General features: G+C 39.0%; 2 protein-coding genes across 2 annotated transcripts; both read right to left on the bottom strand.

Moving 5' to 3' along the window:
- Nucleotides 1-11,182: 11,182 nt before the first annotated feature.
- LOC122043971 (peroxidase A2-like) lies at nucleotides 11,183-13,581 on the bottom strand. The gene is made up of 5 exons (XM_042604526.1): nucleotides 13,574-13,581; nucleotides 12,729-12,981; nucleotides 12,454-12,645; nucleotides 12,200-12,365; nucleotides 11,183-11,731 (listed from the first exon to the last, which is right to left on the bottom strand). Exons 1-5 carry the CDS (start codon nucleotides 13,579-13,581, stop codon nucleotides 11,310-11,312), a joined length of 1,041 nt encoding a protein of 346 aa, XP_042460460.1. The 3' UTR covers nucleotides 11,183-11,309.
- A 1,097-nt stretch (nucleotides 13,582-14,678) lies between these two features.
- On the bottom strand, nucleotides 14,679-15,725 carry LOC122042217 (bZIP transcription factor 11-like). Its single transcript, XM_042602220.1, has one exon. The coding sequence runs from the start codon at nucleotides 15,228-15,230 to the stop codon at nucleotides 14,790-14,792; it is 441 nt and encodes a 146-aa protein (XP_042458154.1). The 5' UTR covers nucleotides 15,231-15,725; the 3' UTR covers nucleotides 14,679-14,789.
- Nucleotides 15,726-23,469: the final 7,744 nt, after the last annotated feature.

The raw sequence follows: 23,469 nt of genomic DNA, 5'->3' as shown, positions 1-23,469 counted from the left end.
GAAGACTATAGATCGTAGTCGCGGTTCGTGTTTTGCATTAATGGTGGTGCTGTGAGCTGGAAGAGTTCGAAGCAGGACACAGTAGCTGATTCAACAACAGAAGTCGAGTACATTGCTGCATCAGAGGCAGCAAAGGAGGCAGTTTGGATCCGCAAGTTCATCACTGAACTTGGGGTGGTTCCTAGCATTGCTGACCCCATTGAGCTCTATTGTGACAACAATGGAGATATAGCACAGGCGAAGGAACCTCGCTCACACCAGCGGACCAAACACATACTATGGCGCTTCCATCTCATTCGAGAGATCATCGAGAGAGGAGATGTGAAGATTTGCATAGTACCTACAGAGGCTAACATCGCAGATCCCTTGACCAAGGCTTTGGCACAGAGGAAGCATGATGGTCACACTAGGTCATTGGGGCTTAGAGCCTACACTGATTGGCACTAGTGCTAGTGGGAGATTGTTAGCTAGAGCTTTAGAGTCAATCATTTGATGATTGTATTTTGGACTTATTGTATCATATTCTATATAAATAAAGGCATTTGGTTTTTGGTTATTATACTTACTTGTATTGGTGTCAAATAAACTAAGTATAATAACGTCCTTGAGTAGAAGGTTCTTACCTATATCAATCGATTGGTAGAATCGATAGTGAGATGATATAGGGAACACTACTCTAAATCATTCCTAGTCGAGTATTAACATTCAGGGACAATGTTAATGCAATAAGACTAGCATGTAGGTCAACTTGATGACTTGATCTCATAAGTCATGGATATAGAGATATCAAGTTGACACATGGGTATGCATTGGAGAATGTATACTGAATGACCCGCCATGAGAAAGTATCATGGATCATTATATGAGTGTCATATACTTTCTCATGTGGCTATTAGTATGACTACTAGTCCTTAGACCTGAAGTCACCATGGTTCCCTACATAAGGAGTTATGTACTTTGGTTTCGTCAAACGTCACCCGTAACTGGGTGGACTATAAAGGCGATTACTGGGTATGTAACAAATTATGCGGAGGGATGTGAGTGATGTAGATGGGATCTATCCCTCCTATATGACGGGAGAGACATCGATATTCTTGATAGAGTGAGACCACGAAGTGCATGGCCATGCCCAAATGAGTCAATATGAGATATTGAGCTCATTTGATTGAGTGAGTCTACTTGGAGTTCAAGATTTAGATTGATTAGAGGATGACACGGTCTATACCTCACATTGATCAATCTAGATATCTAGGATAGAAGGACACTTGTCATATATTGTGAGGAGTCACAATTAGTAGTCACAAGGTGATGTTGGATCTCAACATTCTTGTAACTTGGGTAGTAATGATGTATTGCTAGATACCGCTCATTACTTATGTTTCTAAATGAGTTTAGGGGCATTGCCAACGTTACAAGAACCAATTGGGTCACACACAAAGAACAAGTGGATGGAGATTAGGTTCATATGATGAACCAAAAGGATTAGATTCATTTGATGAATCAAATTGGATTAAGAGTAATCCTAATTGGGCTAATTGAGTTGGACTCAAGTTGATTCATGTGTTCAATGAGTCTAATTTAGATTATGACTCATTGAATCAATTTAATTAAATGAATTAGATTCATTATATTAAATTGGCTTGAATTAAATGGTTGGATTAGATCAACCATAAGAGAGATTAAGTCAAGTTTGACTTGACTTGAGAGGAAGATGAAGAGTCAAGTTTGACTTGACTTTATGCCACCTCATTGGTGAGTTGGCATTAAGTGGACCAATGATGATGCTCCACATCATCATGGTTACTTAAGTGAAGTGCCATCTCATGGGAGTTACCAAGAGTTGTGACTCTTGGTATCCCATGGAGGTTACAAACCACTTAATTAGATGAAAAGAGTTTCATTTTGCAAGTGTAACTCTCATTCAAGTGATCTTCCTCCTCCTAAGCTCTCTTCTTGCTCCTTCTCTTCTCTTGGTCGTGGGTTTCAAGCAAGGGAGAAGAAAGGAGAGTGAATCTAATCCAAGAAGAAAGGTTAGTGAAAGTCACATAGAGATTTTAGAGGAGTGTGTTCTCTTCTTTTCCTTTCTTCTTCTTCCAATCCTACCCGAGAGCCCTAGAGAGTGCTAGCACACTTGTGGTGCTCTTCTTCTCCATCTTTGAGTGTTAGAGAACACTTCTTATTCGTGTGGATATCACTAGAGAGTTGTCTACGTTGACAACTTCGAGATCCGGCGTACCGTTGGACGAGCGGGATTTGTGAGGGCACGCTGCAAAGGTATAAAATGTTTTTCCTTTGTAGATCCACTATAGATCATAGTTTGAAACTTGTACTCATATTTTCGAAAGTATTCTTCGCGCGGATCCAATGGCTAGGGGGTTTCGGGGTTTTTCCGACGGAAAAAATGGTTTTCGCGGCCCGAAAAACCCAACAAAATCATAATGTAAATTCCATCTCTAACTTTTCAACTACCACCCATTAATGGATTTTGTAGTTATAGTTGTTGTTTGTAAAAGCTGTCACGGAAGGAAATTTTAATATAATTGCGATAACAAAAAAAAATATAATGGAATAAATGTTTGATTAGAGAAGTCAACTCACTTTATATAGGGTTTGACCTTATCACATTTAGGAGTATGATATTCTTGTTGATTTAACCATCTAGAAATAGATGCACCTATTGGCTTACTAAGAAATTTGAAAATATAAAGCATCTCTGGGTCTATCGGCTGAGTATCATCAGAATTTCTAGGACACTTGCGATGTTTGATTTTCATATCATCAGCAAAATAATATAAGAAAAAAGATGATGCTTTTTCAACCAAATAGATATTATATATTGATCCCTCAACTCTTGCTTTGTTACAAATATTATTATTTTATTTCCTCAAAAATTATTTAAATGGATACATTCATCTATATTGCATAAAACCAGCTAGTCATGCCTCGTAAGGTAAATGTACTAATAGATGTTCCATTGAATAAAAAAATTGGCTGGGAATATGCACTCAGCTTACATAGTATGAGAGGAACATCTATTTCTAGCCAAAACACATCGACCGTCATAATACACCTTGATATCAAATTTCTGAAAAATAGACTCAATTCTGTAAGTGTTTGTGAAATGTTATTAGGAAGCAGGTCATGAAAAACTATTGGAATAAGTCTTTGCATGAAGACATAACAATCATGACTCTTCATTCCAAACATCTTTAACCTGTTCATATCCACACATCAAGTCATATTCAAGACATGCCTATATAGGAATTTGATTTCTTTCAATCAACTATATAAGACTTGCTTACTATCTTCATCCAATGTATAACAAGCAATTGGTTGTTTAATCCTGATGCAATTCTAGTTTGCTGACTAGTTCTTTTAATTCCTCACGTAACTTTATAGTATCTTTAGTTCTTTCAAACATATTCATTACAGTATTGAAAATATTATCGAATAGATTTTTCTCAACATATATCACATCTAAATTATGTTGAATGAGTAGATATTTTCAATATCACAACTCCTAGAAAATACTTCTTTTTTACCAACCACACTTACACGTCTTAACAATGTATTTATTTATCTTATCAGAATCACTATAAGATATTAGTAGGTATCCATAACTATCTATTTGGTCAATGATTTCTTCACTTGATAAAATTTTTGGAAGAAGTTTCCTTATTACAACATTCTTTATGAAAATTTTCTTATTTCACCTGAAAGGGTGTTCAATTGATAAAATTTTTTGGTGATTATCAAACCAAGATACATTCTCACTATAAGATAATGAAAATGCATTAGACTTAGTCATGCATTGTGGGTATGCTAACTTACCAGTCGTGTTATATCCTGACAACATTGAGTATGTTGACAAATCACTAATAGTTCATAATAAGACAACATGTAAGGTAAAAATAGTTTTACTTGTAATATCATCTATCTTCTCTTTTAAATTTATTGGACTAGGAATAAACACAGTAAGAAACATGAATTCGTCTTTCATGCACATCCATGGCGGTAAATTATATGGTATTAACGTAATAGGCCAAGATGAATATTGCTGTCATGGCTAACCAAATGGCTGAAATCCATTTGTAGAAAGTCTTAATCTCATATTACATGATTTAATTGCAAAGGAGTAAAATATTGTACTATGGTGTTTTCATGTAGGGGAGTCATAAGAATGACACATTATACCTCCTTCGTGCACATGCTCATGGTATCATCCCATGTGGTTTGCTATTGCTGTAGATGCATACAAACGTTGAAGTCTAGTAGTTAACGTGAAGTAATATATAACTTTCCATGCAATCTTTTTCTTCTTCTTCCCTGGTATATGACTACCGTGCTTATAACGAGGGTGAGTACAGATTCTGCATTCAATTAGTTTACTGTCTTCATTCCAAAAAACATGTAGTTGTTTATGTAATAATCAGTATTCTCTACATGCAAACCTAAACCCCTCACTAATTTCTTTGTATTGTAGAAACTATCAGTCATTAGGTGATCAATAGGGAGCAACTTAGACACCAATTGACAAATATCAAAGAACATCATTATGAGAAATGATGTTCTACCTTAATGTTCAATAACCTTATAGTAGCTAATAGTTAGGTATGATCAGATAGAATGTCTTCTCACACTTCTCTTTCACTAGCCTTTAACATTATAGTTCACTACAAGAAAACAATTATTTAGCGGCGAAATTATTTAGCTGCTAAACCTATACTTTTGTCACTAACCTATATTCACGACCAAAAAAATTCGTCACAAGAATCGCCATAATAAGCTTATCGTAAACCTATCTTTGTGACGAATCTCGGTTTATCGCTGCTAAGGTTAGTGGCAAATTTAACGATTTCATCGCTAATACTCAAATTTCCCGGATCAGGCAGAAGGTTTGTTGATCGATTAGGTGATTGATTCAAACAAATAGTTAGCTACAAATTTGTTAAATTCGTCGCTAAGTCTAATTTCTCGAATCATAAGAGGGTTTTTTGATCGATCAGCTAATCGATTGGAATAATTCCAATTGATTAGGTGATCGATTCAAAGAAACATTTAGCGGTGAATTTAATAAATTTGTTGCTAACTCCAATTTCTCGAATCATTTTTGACATGTTTCCAAATAGATTAAAACCACCAGTAGCCAACCCTAAGAGAATATTTCATGGATCACTAGCAAATATTTCATGTGACATGTCAAATTCTTTCCATAATTCACTATCTGCTCGGCGCCTTAATACACCATCTGTTTCAACCCGCTTTTCCTTGTGTCATCTCATATCTTTTGCTGTATGTTTCGTTATAAACAATCGCTTAAGTCTGGGCTTCAAAGGAAAGTATTGAAGAATTTTTTGACCATTCTTTTTCTTATTCATCCCATCATACTTACATTTAGGCTCCTTGCACATTGGACATTCATCTTTATTCTTTACTCACTCTAAAATAATACACAATCATTCTTACATACTTGTATATGTTGGATCGTGAAAGCACTAGAGGGGGGTTGAATAACGATCGAAAAAATTTATAGTTGAGTGCACAACGGAAAAGTTAAATACCCAATGCTAACAACAACCAGTTTTACTTGATTCAGAGCTTTTGTTGACTCCTACTCCAAGGCTTACACTCGTTGAGTGCTTTCGTTGGACAATTCACTAGCAGTTTGCAAAAATGGTATAAATGTAAGTACAAGAACTTTAAAGAAGAAATATCGACAACAATAAAAGAAAGAAAACTTTTAGCAGTAGGTTGTCGGAGAAGCTTCGCAGCGTCGCAGGAGCACAACATAGTAGAGCAGTCATTGGAAGACGTTGGTGTTCTCAGCTCTGGTGGAGGTCTTCTTATATAGGGCGCTCCGGGCGCCCGGATCCCTTCTGGGCACCCGGACCCCTTCCGGGCACCCAGACTGTGACGTAAGTCCGGCCAACCAACACGCTCCACGTTGCGATGCAATAAGTATTTGCCTTCCGGGTGCTCGGATCCCTTCCGGGCACCCGGACCACCATTTTCCAGAAAAACTCCTTTTCTTGCAAGAAAATGTTAGTCCAAGGTGAAATAAAAGTTATACTACCCTATAAAACAAAGTGTTAGCGTAATTAAAGTAAAGAGTAGTAATTAGATTCCGTCTCATCGAGACCGGAATCTAGTCACGATCTCAACTTAGATTTCCTAAATGGTTCTAAGTTGGATCGACGCCTACTGTTCCCTCAAATGGGGAACGCGCCGTCACTAAGTCACTCCCTTCCAGCGACTTACCTTAACTTACCTGCCAAATGTCCGGTCAGCTCGTCGACTAGTCTGGACTTCATGCCAGCTATCAGGTCAGCCCGTCGACCTAGCCGGACTTTATGCCAACTATCAGGTCAGCCCATCGACCTAGCTGGATTTCTCCTGCACACTTAGTTAAAGTGTTAGATCACAACGAAACTAACTTAACCTACTTTGCCATTTATCAAAACCTGAGTTAGACCGTTAATGCTAACCGCACCAATAGTATCTTCTCATATGTCAATCCTAACTCGTTTAACAATTTGTTTGCTTCATAATGAGAGTTTGGAATCATATTCAGTTTGGGAAATGCCTCTTGCAATAATTGAAGTAACATATCAAAAGATTTATTGTTCTAACCATTCAATTCATTCACATGCATTAACTTGACCAAAAAATTGAATGCAGAAAAATTAGTACAATTGTGGTACAACTCTTTTTGAGCTTCTTTAAACATCGAGGTATAACTTCCTCTGATATCATCTGTATTCATGGTTGCATTAATATCATCTAATTGAGGTCCATTAGTGTTGATATTTTCTACATTTCTTCAATTAGTAAACATGTCATGAAAATCATTTTCTTCAAAATCACAATCATTTCCCTCTTTGTTAACAATATTTATATTAATAGATGATGTAGAAGCCTCTCCATGAAAGTCAGGTTTTGTATAATTTGTCAAATCCTCATCTATAAAGATGATCTTGAATATAATCCAACTCATATTTAAACAAATTTAACAAATTTTGGATAAATTAAATTTATCATATGATTCTCTACCACCACTAAAAATTGATCATTCAACCCATTAATATATTCAGAACTAATCTGATTCTCAATTATTATCCAACTTTTATCCATATCTATAAAATCTAGTTAAACATATAAAATTTAAGAACAAGATAATTTCCAAACACTTTACTTTTAAATAATTAATAATTGAGATATGGAGACAAAAACAAAAAACGAGATAAACAACATTATCAATCAAACACTTCTCTAGTTCAAGCATCACAAGATCGTAATGAGTTCATAAACTGTTTAACCATACGAACACCTAATGGAAAGTTATTATCAAGAGACTCATGCAAGAAGTTACCCTATACCTAAACCAAAAATGTTTTCAAGGAATTTAAACCTAGGTAGCAATGTTGCTACTTCTATAGAAAAAAAAAACATCCAGTTCATTTATGTCACTTGCATTGGCAAACCATCTAATGCACAACAACAAAATTGCAAAATAAACAACATTATTAAGTAATCATCTAACTTACACGCGTCAGGTCAGAGCAGGTGTCACTGGAGCTGGAGCTGGAGGGAAGAAGAGTGCGACCGTCAGCTCAAAGCAAGAGTCACCTGAGCCTGAGCAAGAGGGAAGAAGAGTGCGGAAGATATCGCCGTCAGGTCGGTGCAGGAGTCACGGGAGCGAAGCATCAGAGGAGAAGAAGCGGAGGAGAAGAAGTGGAGGAGAAGAGTCATCGGAGCGGAGGCGTGACTGGGCAAGAGTCACCAGAGTGTAGGCACGACGGAGTAAGTTTCTCCGGAGCGAAGGTGCGGCGGACTTGAAGAAGCGTAGAAGAAAGCAGCGAAGGGGAGAGACGTGGGAGAATAGGGTAAAATTGATGTTTATTAGCAGCAAATTTCAAAAATTCACTGCTAATCTCATACGTAACCCTAACCTCAGGAAAATGCCATTAGCAACGAATTAGCAAAATTCACCGCTAATGTTAATGATTAGCGGCTAAATTAGATTTATCATTGCTAATGCCTTTATTTTTTACGATATCATTTTGTTTCGCCGCTAATCAGGTAACTTAGCAACAAAACTTAAACTCATCGCTAATAATTTATCGCTATTTTTCTTATTTTGTGTAGTGGTTGTTGAACTTCAGGTGTTGATATCTCATCTATATTGAAATGATCAACTATATTTATCGCATCATGAATCATTGATTATATTGCATTCTCATTAGATGATGATTCTCCTGGAGCAGTTGTGTTAGATAAAGAAGTAATCGAAGTTCCAATTGGATTAAACAAATAAGGCTTTCTGTGACAGTATCGGTTGTAGTAATTTGGAGCAAATTCTTTTTTACATAGATGTATTTTCACAGTATCCTCATCACAGAAAGCTTTATTTTTTACATTTGGAATGATTACATAAACAACGTAACTCGATACCATTTATATATATTCTGGATGACTCTTTATAAAGTTCACAAACTTTTCAACTCCGATAAAATATTTATCTCAGATAAATCCATTTTAAATTCGTTATACATCTAAATTGTTTTCATACACATTGTACATAATGAGAATACAATTTAAAACATTATTAAACATATACAACTAAGCATGCATACAATTTGAATTAAACTTAAATAAATCAATTAAACCTAATACTATCAATAATATTAATAGTTTGCACTTACATTACCTAAGTAAATGATAGGGTAAAGATGCTCAATTCATACCCACAGTCTTTGGGTCCCAAGGAAGGGATGCTTAGGATATAAAATAGTACATAGGGTGTGTTAATGAGTCTAAGGATAAGTAGGAAGCCCAATTTCAAACATCACAAATAGCACAATTAGCATAGTAAGGATGCTTGGAATGTTTGATTAGGCTCAATTGTATCCTTAATCTAATTATCAAACATCACAATTAATACATGGAAAATTAGAATTGGACAATCAAATTAACATATATATGAGGCCTAATTCCAGCTAAATTGTTCAAAAATTTAAAAATACATGGTTTGCAAAAGCCTATTAAGAATTATGTAGAAATACAACTAAACATGGATAGGTAGTGCAAATTATTATGTATGAGTTGTTTACCTCATGTCGGAGAGGAAACTGCTCGCACTAGAATGTTAGACTTGGACTACGAAGATGAGGTCGGCGACAAGGAATTCGTAGAGGAGTAGCAGCTACCGGCGAGGAGCAGTAGGCGGTCGTCGGAGAAGAGCAGCACATCGGAGACTTGCAAGTCGGAGAGGATTCCATCGGAGATGTGCACGTCGGAGAGGATGCAGCTGGAGACGAGCACCATAGACACAAGTACTTTTTTGTTGGATTCAGCTGGAGCAGCTGGAGAGAGTGCTGAGGAGGTCGGAGAGTAGGCTGAGGCCGCTAGACACGAGGTTGAGGACGGTGCCACCGAGGACACGAGTAGGGACTAACCGGAGAACTCATGGAGGACAAGCCGAAGAGGACACACCAGAGAGGATGGGCCAGAGAGGACGCGCTAGAGATGTTGCGAACGGTTGTCAAACAGGATTGCCGCAGAGTGAGAGAGGGGGGGGGGGGGATCATGTGAAAAAAAAAGGATCAGACATGAAATCCTAATTTTCCTTGGAATTAGCAACAGAATTAATATTCCGTCATTAATTAGCAAGGGAATAATTTTTCAATTGTTACTTAGCGGCGGAATTATATTTCCATCACTAAAATAGGGAATGGGGCCTGCGAGTAGCTTGGCCGCACCCGTCCAGCCAAGCTTTTCGCGGTTGGGTTCCGCCCTAATTTTGATCCTGATTCTTGCGATGAAAACATTTTTTCATCGTTAACCAGTGATGAAATCGAGCTCCTGCTACTGTTAACAACGGAAGCGTGTTTCCATCGCTAAGAGCAGAACCCTAATTTGGTCTCCGTGCGAATGATCATGAGTTTCCTCTCTCCTTCCCGATTTTAGCAACGGGCAAGCGTTTTCGTCGCTAAGTAACGACGGAATCTCAATTCTGTCATTGTTCGCACGGAGACGCATGTCTGTCATCATTAATGATGGAAACACATTTTTTGTTGTTAATTAACAATGAAAATGACTGCTCGTCATTATTTAGCGACGAAACACCTTTCTCGTTGTTTATTAATGACGAAAATTAAACTTGTACCCATCATCAATTCCGTCGTTAATATTGATTTCTTTTTAATAGTGAACGATTTGGTACATTTTAAACTCAGCCTGATTTAACTAGATTATCTTATTAAATAAATTTGAATATTATAAAATTTGACTCAGCTTCACTTATTTATCCCGCACTTTATAATTCTCATCATCTTAATTAGTAAGGTGTATATTTAATTCATCGTCCCACAGGAGGTTTTCCTCTACCGATAAGTTGCACACGCGAATGGGTTTGATTACAACTTAAGTGATGCGACTAACTCACCTAAACCAAACCAACAACAATTTATTAGCACACCCCTTTCTTCCTGATCCAACGGCTCCAAAGGGAGCTTTCACATGAAGCTCTGTGCAGAACTTTGTGTTGAATCCTGCGGCTATCTCAGCAAGAGACATGCCCTCAGCCGAGGCCATGATCAGCTGATTCGTGCACATGAAGCTGCCCCATGAACTGGTGGAGTTTAAGTTTCCTCCCAAGTTCGTCGGAGAGCCGTCTGCCGTCGCCACCACCGCTGGCTCAAGCTCATCGCCAGTTACGTTGCTCCTTCTCCGTCCTCATCTGTTGAGTTTTGTGGGGCAGGCATGGTGTTTGCAAGGGCGGAGCTAGATGTTAGCCTACTTGGACTTTAGCCCCAGTCATCCCAAGGTTTATGGAAAAAATCCATATATTTAGAAATTTCTTTATACGTTTAACCATTTTAGCTTGGGGATTTTTCTTTTTCAATATATAACTTAACTCGAGTAGATTTTAATTTCTGGCTCCCCACTGGGTGATTGGCTGATGTATACTATTGGTGGCAAAAAAAAAAAAAAAAAAAAAAAAAAAAAAAGGCGAATACGCTCATCCCCGCCAACACGTCCCAAGGTTAACATGGAGGAGGTAAATCACGGACGGTTACTTGGCTGATGTATACTATTGCTGAATAACTGAACGTTTACTCCTAACAATTAATTCAACACCATTTAGTAAAACAATTTGCTTAAAAAGATTAAGCAAATCACAAACAAAAATATCAGTACGTCCATTAACCTGAAAAATCCAATATTTATACACATCCGCACACACAAATTAATCAGAAATCACCAAATAAACTTATAAATCTTTATATTTAAACTAGTCTCTGATCTATCTAGCCTGCATTGATCTTCCTACAATCGAACCTCACCTCCCCATCACTTCCGGTCAGTGGGCTAATGCTCCCCATGTTGATCATGGACACCGCAAAGTGTTCGAAGAATAGGCTGCCATCGTCACTTGCATACCGATCGATGATCGATGCTAAAGGAGAGCTGGTATCAGCGTAGAGTTCCTGATCGGTCTGGAGGAGACCTTGGCCATTCTGAAGGTTGTAGTAGTAGTTGTTATCGAAGGCATCAGGCGTGGTGGGATCAAGATTGTTGAGTGTCGTCCCGATCTCTCCTTGAGGACAATTCTCTTCTAGTAACGCTAAGTAGGAGGGATCCAAGCTCGGGTCAGGGCTCAACGTGCCGCTGTAGTTGTAGAGCCGACTGCTGAAGGTTTTGCATTGTGCTCGCCCAAATGTATGAGCTCCTTCAATTATGATAATTAACAAACAATATAATTAGCCCTTAAGTTTTAGTAGCATGTTGATAATGTTATATAAAAATGATGATAACTTAATTACATCATCGTATCCCATACGAGAGGATGTAATGCTCATATTATATATAGTCATTGAAAATATTAAATCGAAAGCGTAAGTTCATAGTTATGAGTTGTCTTTGTTAAAGGCTATAGAAAAAACCATCTTATTACATAGAGAAAAGAAATCAAATGTTTTTATATCATATAGTTATTACAATAGCTTGGATTGTTATAATTGCCTAACAACTATGATCGTATAGTTATTACAATAGCATCGAAAATAAAGATAATTTTGAAAAAAAATAAAATGTATAGAAGTGAGATTAGACACCTTTGAAAAAAAGACATCATTTTTAACTATTCTAAAAAACAAGGCACCCTTTTCATGCAGTTTCGTCCAATAACATTAATTACCTGATAAAGCGACGAGATCAATGTCATCGAGACCGACCGCCGAGAACTTGGATTGAAGGACATCGAGTGTGTCGAGGGGGGTAGGAAGATTCTTGTTTGCTCCATCCTTATTAGCAGTGGTGCCATCTCTCCTTCCAAGCGGAACGTCCCATGATGGACCTCCAGACTATCCATCCATCCATCCATTAAGATTACAGATCAACTATTAGGGTTAGCTAATTAACCCTAGCTCGTTGAAAATATTGTTCACTTACTAAGAAGACAGAAGCTTCAGCTGCCAAAGCCAGGATGTCGGCGCACGAGACGACTCCAGGACACACACTCTCCACTTGGCTCTTTATGTCGTCGATCACATCGAACCCCCGGGCCGAGTTCTTGTTTGGAGTCGCACCCTTCTCACTCACGATCATCTCGCTGTCGTCCAGCAGCACCGACCCGTCGCAACCCTACACAAACCACAAATGGATGATCATACTGCGGCCAGAAACAATTGATTAATTAATTAATTAGGCCTTTAATAATTTGGTACATCCACAAAGCAGTCGTGGAAGTGGAGCCTGACGATGCTCGCCGGCATCCGGGGATCCGACAGCTGAGCCTGCGCGACGGCGGTGAGGACGAGGTCGGTCAAGCCCGGGCATGACTCATCGTAGAAGGAGGAGCTCAACCGATCAGCATGAGACCCGGACACAGTGAGCAACGCTACTGTTACAAGTACAATATTTATGCAAGAAGAAGAAGAAGACATCTTCCTACTGTGAATTGATGAATTGATGAAGGATCTTTGATTGCATTTATATATATATAAAGAGAAAGAGAGTTGGATCGAGTTTTCAGTAGGTAGGAAAGTAGTGCAGTTGATTACTCTTGCAATTCTTATTGGCGTGAGAAGCACAAGAAAGAAAAAGAATTAGCTAGAAAGAAATATTTAGTGAGGAAGAAAGAGAGATGGAGTAATTTTTTTAATTAGGTACGTTGGATCATTATGCAACAATGATTAATATATATGTATATTTTCATGAGGTTACTTATGATATGGGTCTCGTATATTGCTAGCTTTGGTCAATCGGAAGATATTGAGACAAGTAATTATGTAAAGAAATAATTAATTAATTCAGTATTGGTTTGGTTTATCTCTAAAACTCACACTCTTCCTCAAACTGATTGAACAAGGTCAAACTATGCGACTAGAATTTGTTAAACTCGTTCACAACACCAACCCACCCAAAATTCTAAACTTATTACTTATGGTCGTAAACTAAGCTTGTTGATAAGTTAACTGAGCTAAATCGAGTCGAATTTAAAATGAACCAAGTTCCTCCAAGCTTGTGTCCACCACGTACAAAATCACGACCAGACAGTCACATAGCTAACTCGACCATGATTTCATAGCTACTTCAATCACCTATTAGAGAGACAAAGGACAAAGAAAGGAAGACTGCGGAGGGAAAACCTGTTTTGGAAACGACTTGATAATCTTAAAAATTGAATATGTAATTTGAGTATTTGAAAGCCAAAGAGACTACACGAGTAAAAGAAATGTTGAAACAACACATTTTAAGTAGTAGACCGGGCTAACTCGGATTAGATCGATCTATTTGGTTCAATTTAAAAGTACATTGTAATAGATGGACTACTTGAGCTACGTCTAATCTAACATATTAAATAGTGTTGATTGATCAAGAGGCCACCCTTCTAATCAAATTCATAAAAAGAAAAAGGAATTAGCAAAGTTGGACATCAACAATAGTGATTATCTATGATATTATATGCATGAGATGATATACCTAATTCTTAATTAGGTATCACTAATTGGCATGCTTATTGTTTAATCCATCATTATATTTAAAATCAAATTTCTCAACATGAACTAAGCAATTCATATCCTTTAGCACATAAGTTAAGTTAGGTATGTTTAGCAAGCTAATATATAAAAAGCTAGTCTAATGCATGATAAACTCCCATCAATATGAGTCCCGAGGAAGAATCAACTACATTGAGTGATTGTACACAATTTTATCTTATATTACAAGAGGTTATTTTTATGATTTGAATCTATGACCTCTATATCATATAACAATAATTTTATTATTGTGTCACGGTTCGTTTCTAGTAAACTAATATATATTAAATGAAAATTTTAAATCATTCTTTAATTACGTGTGTTATCAATGTGTAAGAGCAATTTTATTGAATGATTTCAAAGAGTTCATCTCCGTCTTATATGGGATTCATGACTATTTACATGTGTGTGATTTATCTTCTCCATGTTAGCCTTGGAATAGATTGACAGGGACACTGGCGACGAGCGTATTCACCTTTTGTCATCATAACTATGTACATGTGTGGAGAGTTTCGTGTGGTAAACATGAACATATTCAGTTTATTGTCACGTAGGAAGTTATCCTCTACCAAATAGTTGCATGGGTTCGATTTCGACCCAAGTGATGAAATTAATTAACTTAAATCAAACCAAATCAAACCAAACCAACACAATTTATTAGTACTCCCTTCTCCCTGATCCAACGGCTCTAAGGGAACTTTCACACGAAGCTCTGTGCAGAGCTTTGTATTGCATTCTGCGTCTATCTCAGCAGTAGAACAGGCTTTCAGCCGCGGCCATGATCGGCTGATTCATGCACATGAAGCTGCCCCATGAACTGGTGGAGTTGAAGTTTCCTCCCAAGTTCGCCGGAGAGCCGCCGCCGAGGCTGCCCACGAGGCAGAGGATCTCTTCGAGAGCCTGCAGCCTGCGGCTGAGCTCCGTCCCCTGCGCTCTCAGCACGCAGTTCTCCGCCTCCACCGCAGCGCACTGCTGCTGCGTCAGGCTCAAGCTCGTCACCAGTTGCTCCTTCTCCGTACTCAGCTGCTTTGACTGCGCCGTCAGACCGTCTAAGTGCTTCTGCTTCCGCATCCTCGACCGCCTCGCGGACTCCCGGTTCGATATCATCCTCTTCCGCTTCCTCTGCTCCACCACGGCCAGCAGGCCGCCTTCTTCCGAGCAAGTCGATGTCCCACCAGGAGAAGCCATGCGCGATTTACGACGAGGAATTTGAGCTGAATTGTGTGGTTTTGAAGTCGATTATTGATCGCAAGAAAAGAAGAGATGAACTACAGAGCGGTTTCAGGCGTCGGAGATGGCGAAAAAAGTTCACGAGAAGACGTAGAACCAGTAAAGGAAGACGACCGAGAAGGATTGAACAAGATGAGTCCTCCAGAGAGTGGAATTGATCATAAACCCGCAGAGTAGAGCTTCACTTAGGGTAGGCGACATCAATGAGAAACCTCAACAGAAAGATACGATACATGAAACTGCAAGATGGGATTTTTACTCCTGAATTCGAGTAAAAATCAGATTTTTTTGAAGGTCTATGAGATGAACACAGTTCCTAGACAAAATCTGCGCAGAGTTTCCCTGAGTTAAATTTTAGGAAGAAGAAGGTTAAAAACCAAAGAACAGAGCAGCAGAATCTCAATGAAGTTAAGCAATGGAGAAGAGGGGAGGAAGAGGGAAGGGAATTGGAGCAGAAGGTGGGGGTGGAATTTATAGAGAAAAAAAGGAGGAGACAATGGAAACTTAAATGAATTAAAAAAGGAATTGAGAGGAAGAGACTGATTTGGTATCTTCTTTGATGATTCCTTTAGGTTCAAATTTTTAAAGCATTTCTCCTTTTTTTCTGTTTGTATTAATAAAAAGTAGTAAAGCTCTTCCTCAATTTGTGTTCCATTTCATACTATGGCACTAAAATACTAGTTTATGCCATGATATATTTACTTCTAGAATTCCTAAACAAAAATTTAATTAGTAAATGATATAGAGGAATTCATATGGTTGTGGATAAAATCATAATTATTATTACTGTTTTATATTGTGGTTGCTTTCAGAATTTGTTTTTAATGGAGAAGTGTTGTTTAAGAAGTTGGCACTCTCTTGTCCTTTCTCTCGTCCTCTGTTTCAAGAAAGCAATCAGAGTAGTGAAATTCAATGCATGAGCAAGAGCCACTTGGGCAGGAAACATCCAGGTTTGTTCAGTAGTACAGCAATCAGAGACATTTCCCACAACAAAAACAAGGTGGCTTGACCTTTAATTAGTTCACCATTTTGGAAGAAAGTAGGAAGCCACTAATGGAAGACAAAGTCTCTCTTTGTTTTTTTTTTTTTTGCACCAAACTTCAGTCAATATATTGACATTTCACAGAAGAATCAGACTACCTTACATCTATTATATGCAATCTTATCTAATATTACAAGAGACTATTTCTACAATTTGCATATGTGATCTTCATTTTACACAGCAACAATTTTAACTATAAATATATTTTGTGTGCAATTGGGTCCAAAAGAACATGCAGAAAACACAGTGATGAACTGATGATGTTTTCTAATCTATGCATAAAGACAGTTTTAATGGGAGGAAAAAGAAGACAGTGAGAGCACTGAGGTGCCACTAGCTGAAACTCCCGAGTACTTCAGTCTTAAAGTGGAGCTTAATTTGAGGTCCCCTAGTGTCTTAAAGAGACCATGGTTAGCATTAAAGATGCATTCTATGAACAATGCAATTATCTATTTTAGTCCATCAAACACTTTTAAAGTTAAAACACTTTGATAATTATAGAGTAAGATCATATCTATGTTTATAAGAGTTTTATCAGTAATTTACTTGGAAACTAAGAATTGAATGATAGCGATACTGTCCGACTCGACTAGATAAACCGAGAACCAAAACAAGTAAACCTACACCGCCATGAGATTTTGAGGCAGAGCCTAGAGCTGAAAATGGAAGGGAAACCTAACTACCTACTCACTGCAATTCACAAAGTGGAGTGTCTTTTGAGTTGGATTCCAATTGGAAGCAAAGCGCAAAAGCATGCAACTGCCATGAACACATAGTGGATGTGTCTGATATAATATTTTTTTTCCAGAGGTAGATAATTTTTCTCATAATTCATTTATCGGATTTATCAGGAGTATAACTTATATATATATAACTCAAAGGATGTCCTCCGTCCTAAGACATAGGACAAAGACAGAGGTTAATTTTCAAGAATCGACGATCTAAATTTTATCATATCATGCTACTAATATTTATGTATCTGTATTTACCTTCTTATATATTTGTGTGGCAAGTATTAAAGCTGTTAAGATAAAGTTTTTTTTTTTTTTTCTAAAGACAACCTCCAGATTCAAATTCTAATCTTTCCATTTATTTCCTGAAGCCATTCCTATGCGGGAAAGATGTATTTGGTACAGTAGATATGTTGGCGGCGCACATAAAAAAATAAATATTATAAAAAAAATAATTTTGATAAAATAAAATGAGAATAAATTTCATATGGGATGATCACTGTGAAAAAAAAACTTTAAAATTAAGAAATATTTAAGATTGATATATCCCTAATAAATTAGAGATTTAATTTTTAATTAGATATTTAATATTTTTATTTTATAATAAATAGAGAATAATTCTAGTTATATCGTGAGTCAAATTTATAAAAGAATTTCATAATCGTATTTATACAGTGGATAAAATGGACCCCTAAGTCATATTAAAGCATAAGAGACCGGCTAACATGGCAGTCAAAGTTAAGGAAGCATCAACACTCGAGAACAACATTGTTGATTTCTTCGATCGAGTGGCTATCCGATCATACCCTTGGGCCAATCGGATCCCGAGTCCCTTAGTATTAGTGAAACCTCAAGTTGAGTCATTATCTTCCAAAGTCAAGTCTTTCTCATCACTCGAGGATAACATGATCAACTATTCCGACCAAGTAATCTAATCGATCAGACTTATCGTCCGACCAAACAAACTAGACACTTGGTTTAACCAAAGCGGCTGAGCGAAGGACGAGTCTCCAATAACATTCCTTAAATTGGACCTCGTCATTCCAATGAGCGACAACCGATTGGACTATGGAAGGGGCTCGATTAGTGTATACTAGCTGAGCATATTAAGGGTCCTTCAACCCAACGACCTCATATTTTTTTTTTTAATGCTTTGTGCCACGAATGACAGAGAATATTCTATATGCAAGCTGTATTCTAGAAGCTTCTACTCTACAAAACGCAGAGATTGCGGATCCATTTTGGGAAAGGTGTTAGAATATCTTTATGGTATGTCCTTTTTTGAAAACGCTTTGAGATTCGTGCACAGACAAATATTAACACTATAAAAGTGAATCTCCTTCTACAGGTGTAGGTATGCTAGGGATGGCAATGGGTAGGATTTTGGTAGGATTTCATATCCTCCGTACCCTTCCCCATTTATTATATCTATACTCATACCTATCCCCATATCCATCGGGTATTTAACTTTCATACCCATCCTCATACCCGTCGGAGTTTTGAGTATCCATATCCTACCCATCATCCTATTACTCCCTATCATTTCAAAAAAATTATTTCAATGTACTTGTCAGCTCTTCCCCGTCTCGCGCTCATTTGATCGGGTGAACATTTCCCGTGAAAAAGAAGACGATATAAATGTTGATAACTAGATAAAGAGACAAACTAAGTCTTTTTTTGCTAAGACAGAAAACGGGCTAAAGTTTTTTCTTTCTCAATAAAAAATGAGGCTTATATATCGGGTATCGGATAGGGTATGTGTAGAATTTTACCACATCCGCCTCTATACCCATACCCGAAAGACCCATTTACTATAATCAGATATAAAAATTTCCTCCATATCCTCCTCTATTCGGGTGGATGTCGGATTATCTATCGGATTCGTGTGAAATTGTCATCCCTAAGGTACTCTCACATTACGTAAATGTTATACACAAGCTACATTACTGATCCACTGTTCATCTACTATTTATGACGTCGATCAATCACTGACTTGAGTGTCAGAGTGTCTGTACCGGGACCCCTTCCTGGCCCAGTTGTTGGCGTTCTTTTCGCATGCAAGGTGGCTCGGAGTCATTTTTGGCCAGCTTAGAGTCTTCACACAGTTAACTTCAAACCCACGTACCCGGTAGGCCATCTCCACCGATTTCAGATAGGATCATATTTGACTCCATCTATGGGAACTCTGCCTGCATCTGAAACATGAAGATGGACGAGACTAGATGACTCATTATAGTAACTTTGTCGCAAGAAGATTTGGAACTGTTCATAGTGTTGGATCGAAAGCGCTAGAGGGGGGAGGGGGGTGAATAGCGCTCATGGCTTATTCGTTTCGGATTCGTAAAACTCGACGAGTAAAGCAGCGGAATTAAAAACAACACACGCGAACACAAGTGATTTACTTGGTTCGGAGCCTTGAGCGACTCCTACTCCAAGGCCCACGCTCGTTGAGCGTTTACGTTGGGCAACAACTATATTCACGATAAGTATTACAAATTAAGTACAATTATAAACTGAATTAAACTTTATACCGACAATAATAAAGTCGAAACTGAAGCTCTGGGTCGTCGGGATGTCGTTGCAGCACTTCGGGATCGTTTCGTTGGCAGCACGTTGAAGAAGAGAAGCTTGGAATTCGTTAATCCAAGGTGCTGCTTGAAACCCCCTTTTAAACAGTGCTCAAGGCGCCTTAAGGCCCATCCAAGGCGCCTTAAACTATCCGAGTCAGCCGCGTGGATCACATCGAGCCAGGTCGCACCTTATCTACTTCAAGGCGCCTTCATTGCTCTCTAAGGCGCCTTCAGCCACCAGTCCAAGGCGCCTTGAGCTTCCTCCAAGGCGCCTCCAAGCTTGCTTCGCAACCAGCTCTAGCTTTGCACCCGAGGCGCCTCCAAGCTCCATGGAGACGCCTCGGACACTGTTCATCTGAGGCTAAGTTGTGCTCCTTTGGTCCTGCAAAAAGTGTTAGTCCCAAACACATACCCTGCAAAACAAAATTAGCACAAAACAACAATATAGATATGATAATAGAATATGATGACAGTCTCCGGCCTGTCCGGGTCTGACTTCAGATTTTCGACCGGAAATCCTAGGTCGACCCGACGCCTATTGTTCCCTCTACGGGGAGCGCGCCCTCACCTACTCCACTCAGGAGATTTACTTGTTGCAAGTGCGATCCTCCAGATCGACTAGACTTTTGCTCAGCGTTCGAAGCTTTCGGACTTTCTGCTGGACTTCCGCTTCCCGACTGGTCCAGTCTTCCACCTGGTTCGTGACACCAGGACTTTCCACCTAGGGTTACCTCTCCCTAGGACTTTTTCCTGAAGCTCTCGACCCGCCAAGACTTTCCGCATAGGGTTACCACCCCCTATGACCTAGGGTTACCACCCCCTAGAGTTTTCCACCTGCCTAACCGCAGCTAGGACTTTTGCCTAAGTACACTTAGGACTTTTCTGCAAACTTGTTCAACATATTAGAAACCAAAACACCTTAACTTTGAACCCTTTGACATAATCAAAACATAGGTTCGATCGTCGGATGCTTCCCGCACTAACACATAGCTGCCCAAGCAACTAGTTTGGTGAAATAACAACAAGCAGCAATTGGGTACCATCTTCCCAACGACCCAGTTGTATCTATGACTGGTCCTCAAGCTGAGCATGGAACTCGAGTGGAGGGTTCGATTGGGTTCTAGCCGATCCGTCCTGCCCCGACCGCCTTTTCACAAGAACTAGTGCATCTGACCAACCTCCCGCTTGTGCCCCCATCGCCAATCGTATATCACCGGGCGATGTTCCATATGCCTCTTGATGATATGGGTCGAGCGGAAAGACTCCAAGGATCGTCTTCTGAAAATGCACCAGCCCATGACATGAAGAAAGGTAAAGCTCTGATGGCCAACGACTCTCCCGAGCAGATAAGCATATCGTTCTCCCAAGAAATTTTAGAAGATAAATTGCCGAATTATTTCCAACCCCTGTCGATCGGAGAATATGGAGGAGCGACTGACCTAGAGGATCACTTGCTCAAATTAAAAAATGTAGCTATCCTCCATCAATACACGAACGGAGTCAAGTACCGAGTGTTTCTCGCCACCCTTTCTAGCTCGACACAGAGATGGTTTAACCGACTCCTGACTGAGTCCATCTACTATTTTAAGGATTTTTGTAAGGCATTCCTTCATCATTTCACCAGTAGCCACTACTTCCATACACTGAGTCTATTTTCCCTCAAACAATGACCCAAAGAGATGCCAAGGGCTTACATCAAGAGATTTAATCAGGTGGTCATGCGCGTTCCCTCGGCTACCCTAGAGATTCTAGTGAGTACATTCTCTCAAGAGCTCACTGATGGTGATTTCTTCTGATCCCTTATTAAGAAACCTTCTAGGGACTTCAATCATCCGCTCAGACCAACGACCAAGTACATCAACATAGAAGAAGCTTAGTCCTCTCTCTCTCAAAAAAGAAGTGGTTGCATCTGTTCCTGTCATCGCTCCTGAGTATCAAGGTTCTCCTCCCAATGGGTAGCCTGAAGGGCCCTGATCGGGTCACCCATCACATCACCACGAGTAGAGACCGAATGCAGTCTAGCATGTAGAGGCTGAGCATATGTGATTCCCCGAGTCCCATCGATGAATTCTAATGTTTTGTACTTATCATTGGCCGAAAACGTACACTGAAGATTGCTATTATTATAATCAAGAAATGCATTGAGCAACTAATCAGGGGTTTCGCCACCGATCCCCTTCCTCTAATCGTCAACGTCATTGTCGATCGAACGGACCCCCAAGGTGAAGCCCTAAGAGGGTCGATCGGAACCAACAGTGACCTTAACAAAGGAATAACTAAGCGCCAGCTTGAGCCTCTATAGAACATCCCCACCAGCAAACTCGAGAAGAAGAAAATCGTAACAATGCCACAAGGGACGACATTGGTATGATATTAGGCGGTCTGACCAATGGTGATTCTAATCGGGCTAGGAAGTCATACATCCGTTGACTGAAGATTCATACAGTCGGGTGTAGTCAAGAGAAAGTACAAGGGCCCGAGATCTATTTTGGTCCTAAAGACTTGGAGGAGTGGAGATATCCCATAATGATGATTAATTATTAAGGCTCTTTTAGCCAATTATAATATACACCGTATTTTTGTTAATATAGGAAACTCTGTAAATATCATCTTTAAGAAGGCATTTGAGTAGTTATAGATAGATAAAAGTGAGCTTCAGCCAATGACAACGCCTTTGTACGGATTCACTGACAATGAGGTATAGTAGATCAGATAAATCTAATTAGCTATCTCTCCGGGGAGAAGCTCCTAATGAGGATCCACTGGTCAAACTTCATTGTGGTAGATGTGCTTTTAGCTTACAATGTAATTTTGGGCCGACCGATGCTAAATGAGTTCTAAGCCATCATCTCCACATTCTGACAAAAGATCAAATTCTCAGTTGACGACTCGGTCGGTGAGGTAAGAGGATATCAACTGGTGACACGTAAGTGCTACGTGGAGTTGGTGAAGACAGAAGCTTGTGCCACTCAGAAACTTAGCGAGTGGATGTTAACTTCATTTAAGAAGCTCCCTCGACACTAGTTTATGAAGAAAAAAATATTTACCCCGGCTGACCAGAGGCTACCACTCAAGTAGCACCTGATCTGAGCTCAGAATATAAAGCCGAGCTGACTACATGTTTAACACGCAATAATGATGTCTTCACTTGGACGCCTCAAGAACTTATGAGTATCTCACCAATAGTAATGGAGCATATGCTTCATGTCTACTCGAACGCTTAGCCAGTTAAACAAAGGAAGCGAGATTTTAGAGTCGAGCAGAATCAAATCATCCAAGAGGAGGTGGACAAGCTACTTGAAGTAGGTCATATCCGTGAAGTATAATTCCTGAGCTGGCTAGCAAATGTGGTGCTAGTATTTAAACCCAAGAACAAGTGGCGAATGTGCGTGGATTTCCAAGATCGAAACAAAGCATGTCCAAAAGATTATTACTCCCGCCATGCATTGACCAGGTGGTAAACTCAACTATCGACTATGCGTTGATATGCATGATAGATGCATATCAATTCTACCATCAAGTCTCTCTGGCCAAGGAAGACAAAAAAGAGGTTAGCTTCATTACCACTGAAGAATATATTGTTGTAATGTTATGCCGCTCGGACTAAAGAATGCAGGGGCAACATATCAACTGCTCATGAATAAGGTGTTCTGAAAGCATATCGACAGAAACATGGAGGTGTGCATAGATGATATATCCTAATAAAGTCTCTCCAAGAAGTCAACCTGTGTGCAGACATAGAGGAGACGTGTCAGACCTTGAGGAAGTAGGGACTCAAGATGAACCCCAATAAATGCTTATTTGAGGCTAAAAGTGAATGTTTCTTGGGTTACATCATAGTAAAGAGGAGAATT

Source organism: Zingiber officinale, chromosome 2A (assembly GCF_018446385.1).
Source record: "Zingiber officinale cultivar Zhangliang chromosome 2A, Zo_v1.1, whole genome shotgun sequence".
NCBI classification, from domain to species: domain Eukaryota; kingdom Viridiplantae; phylum Streptophyta; class Magnoliopsida; order Zingiberales; family Zingiberaceae; genus Zingiber; species Zingiber officinale.
The sequence above is the reverse complement of the archived record's forward strand: the minus strand, read 5'-3'. Positions and strand labels throughout refer to the sequence as shown.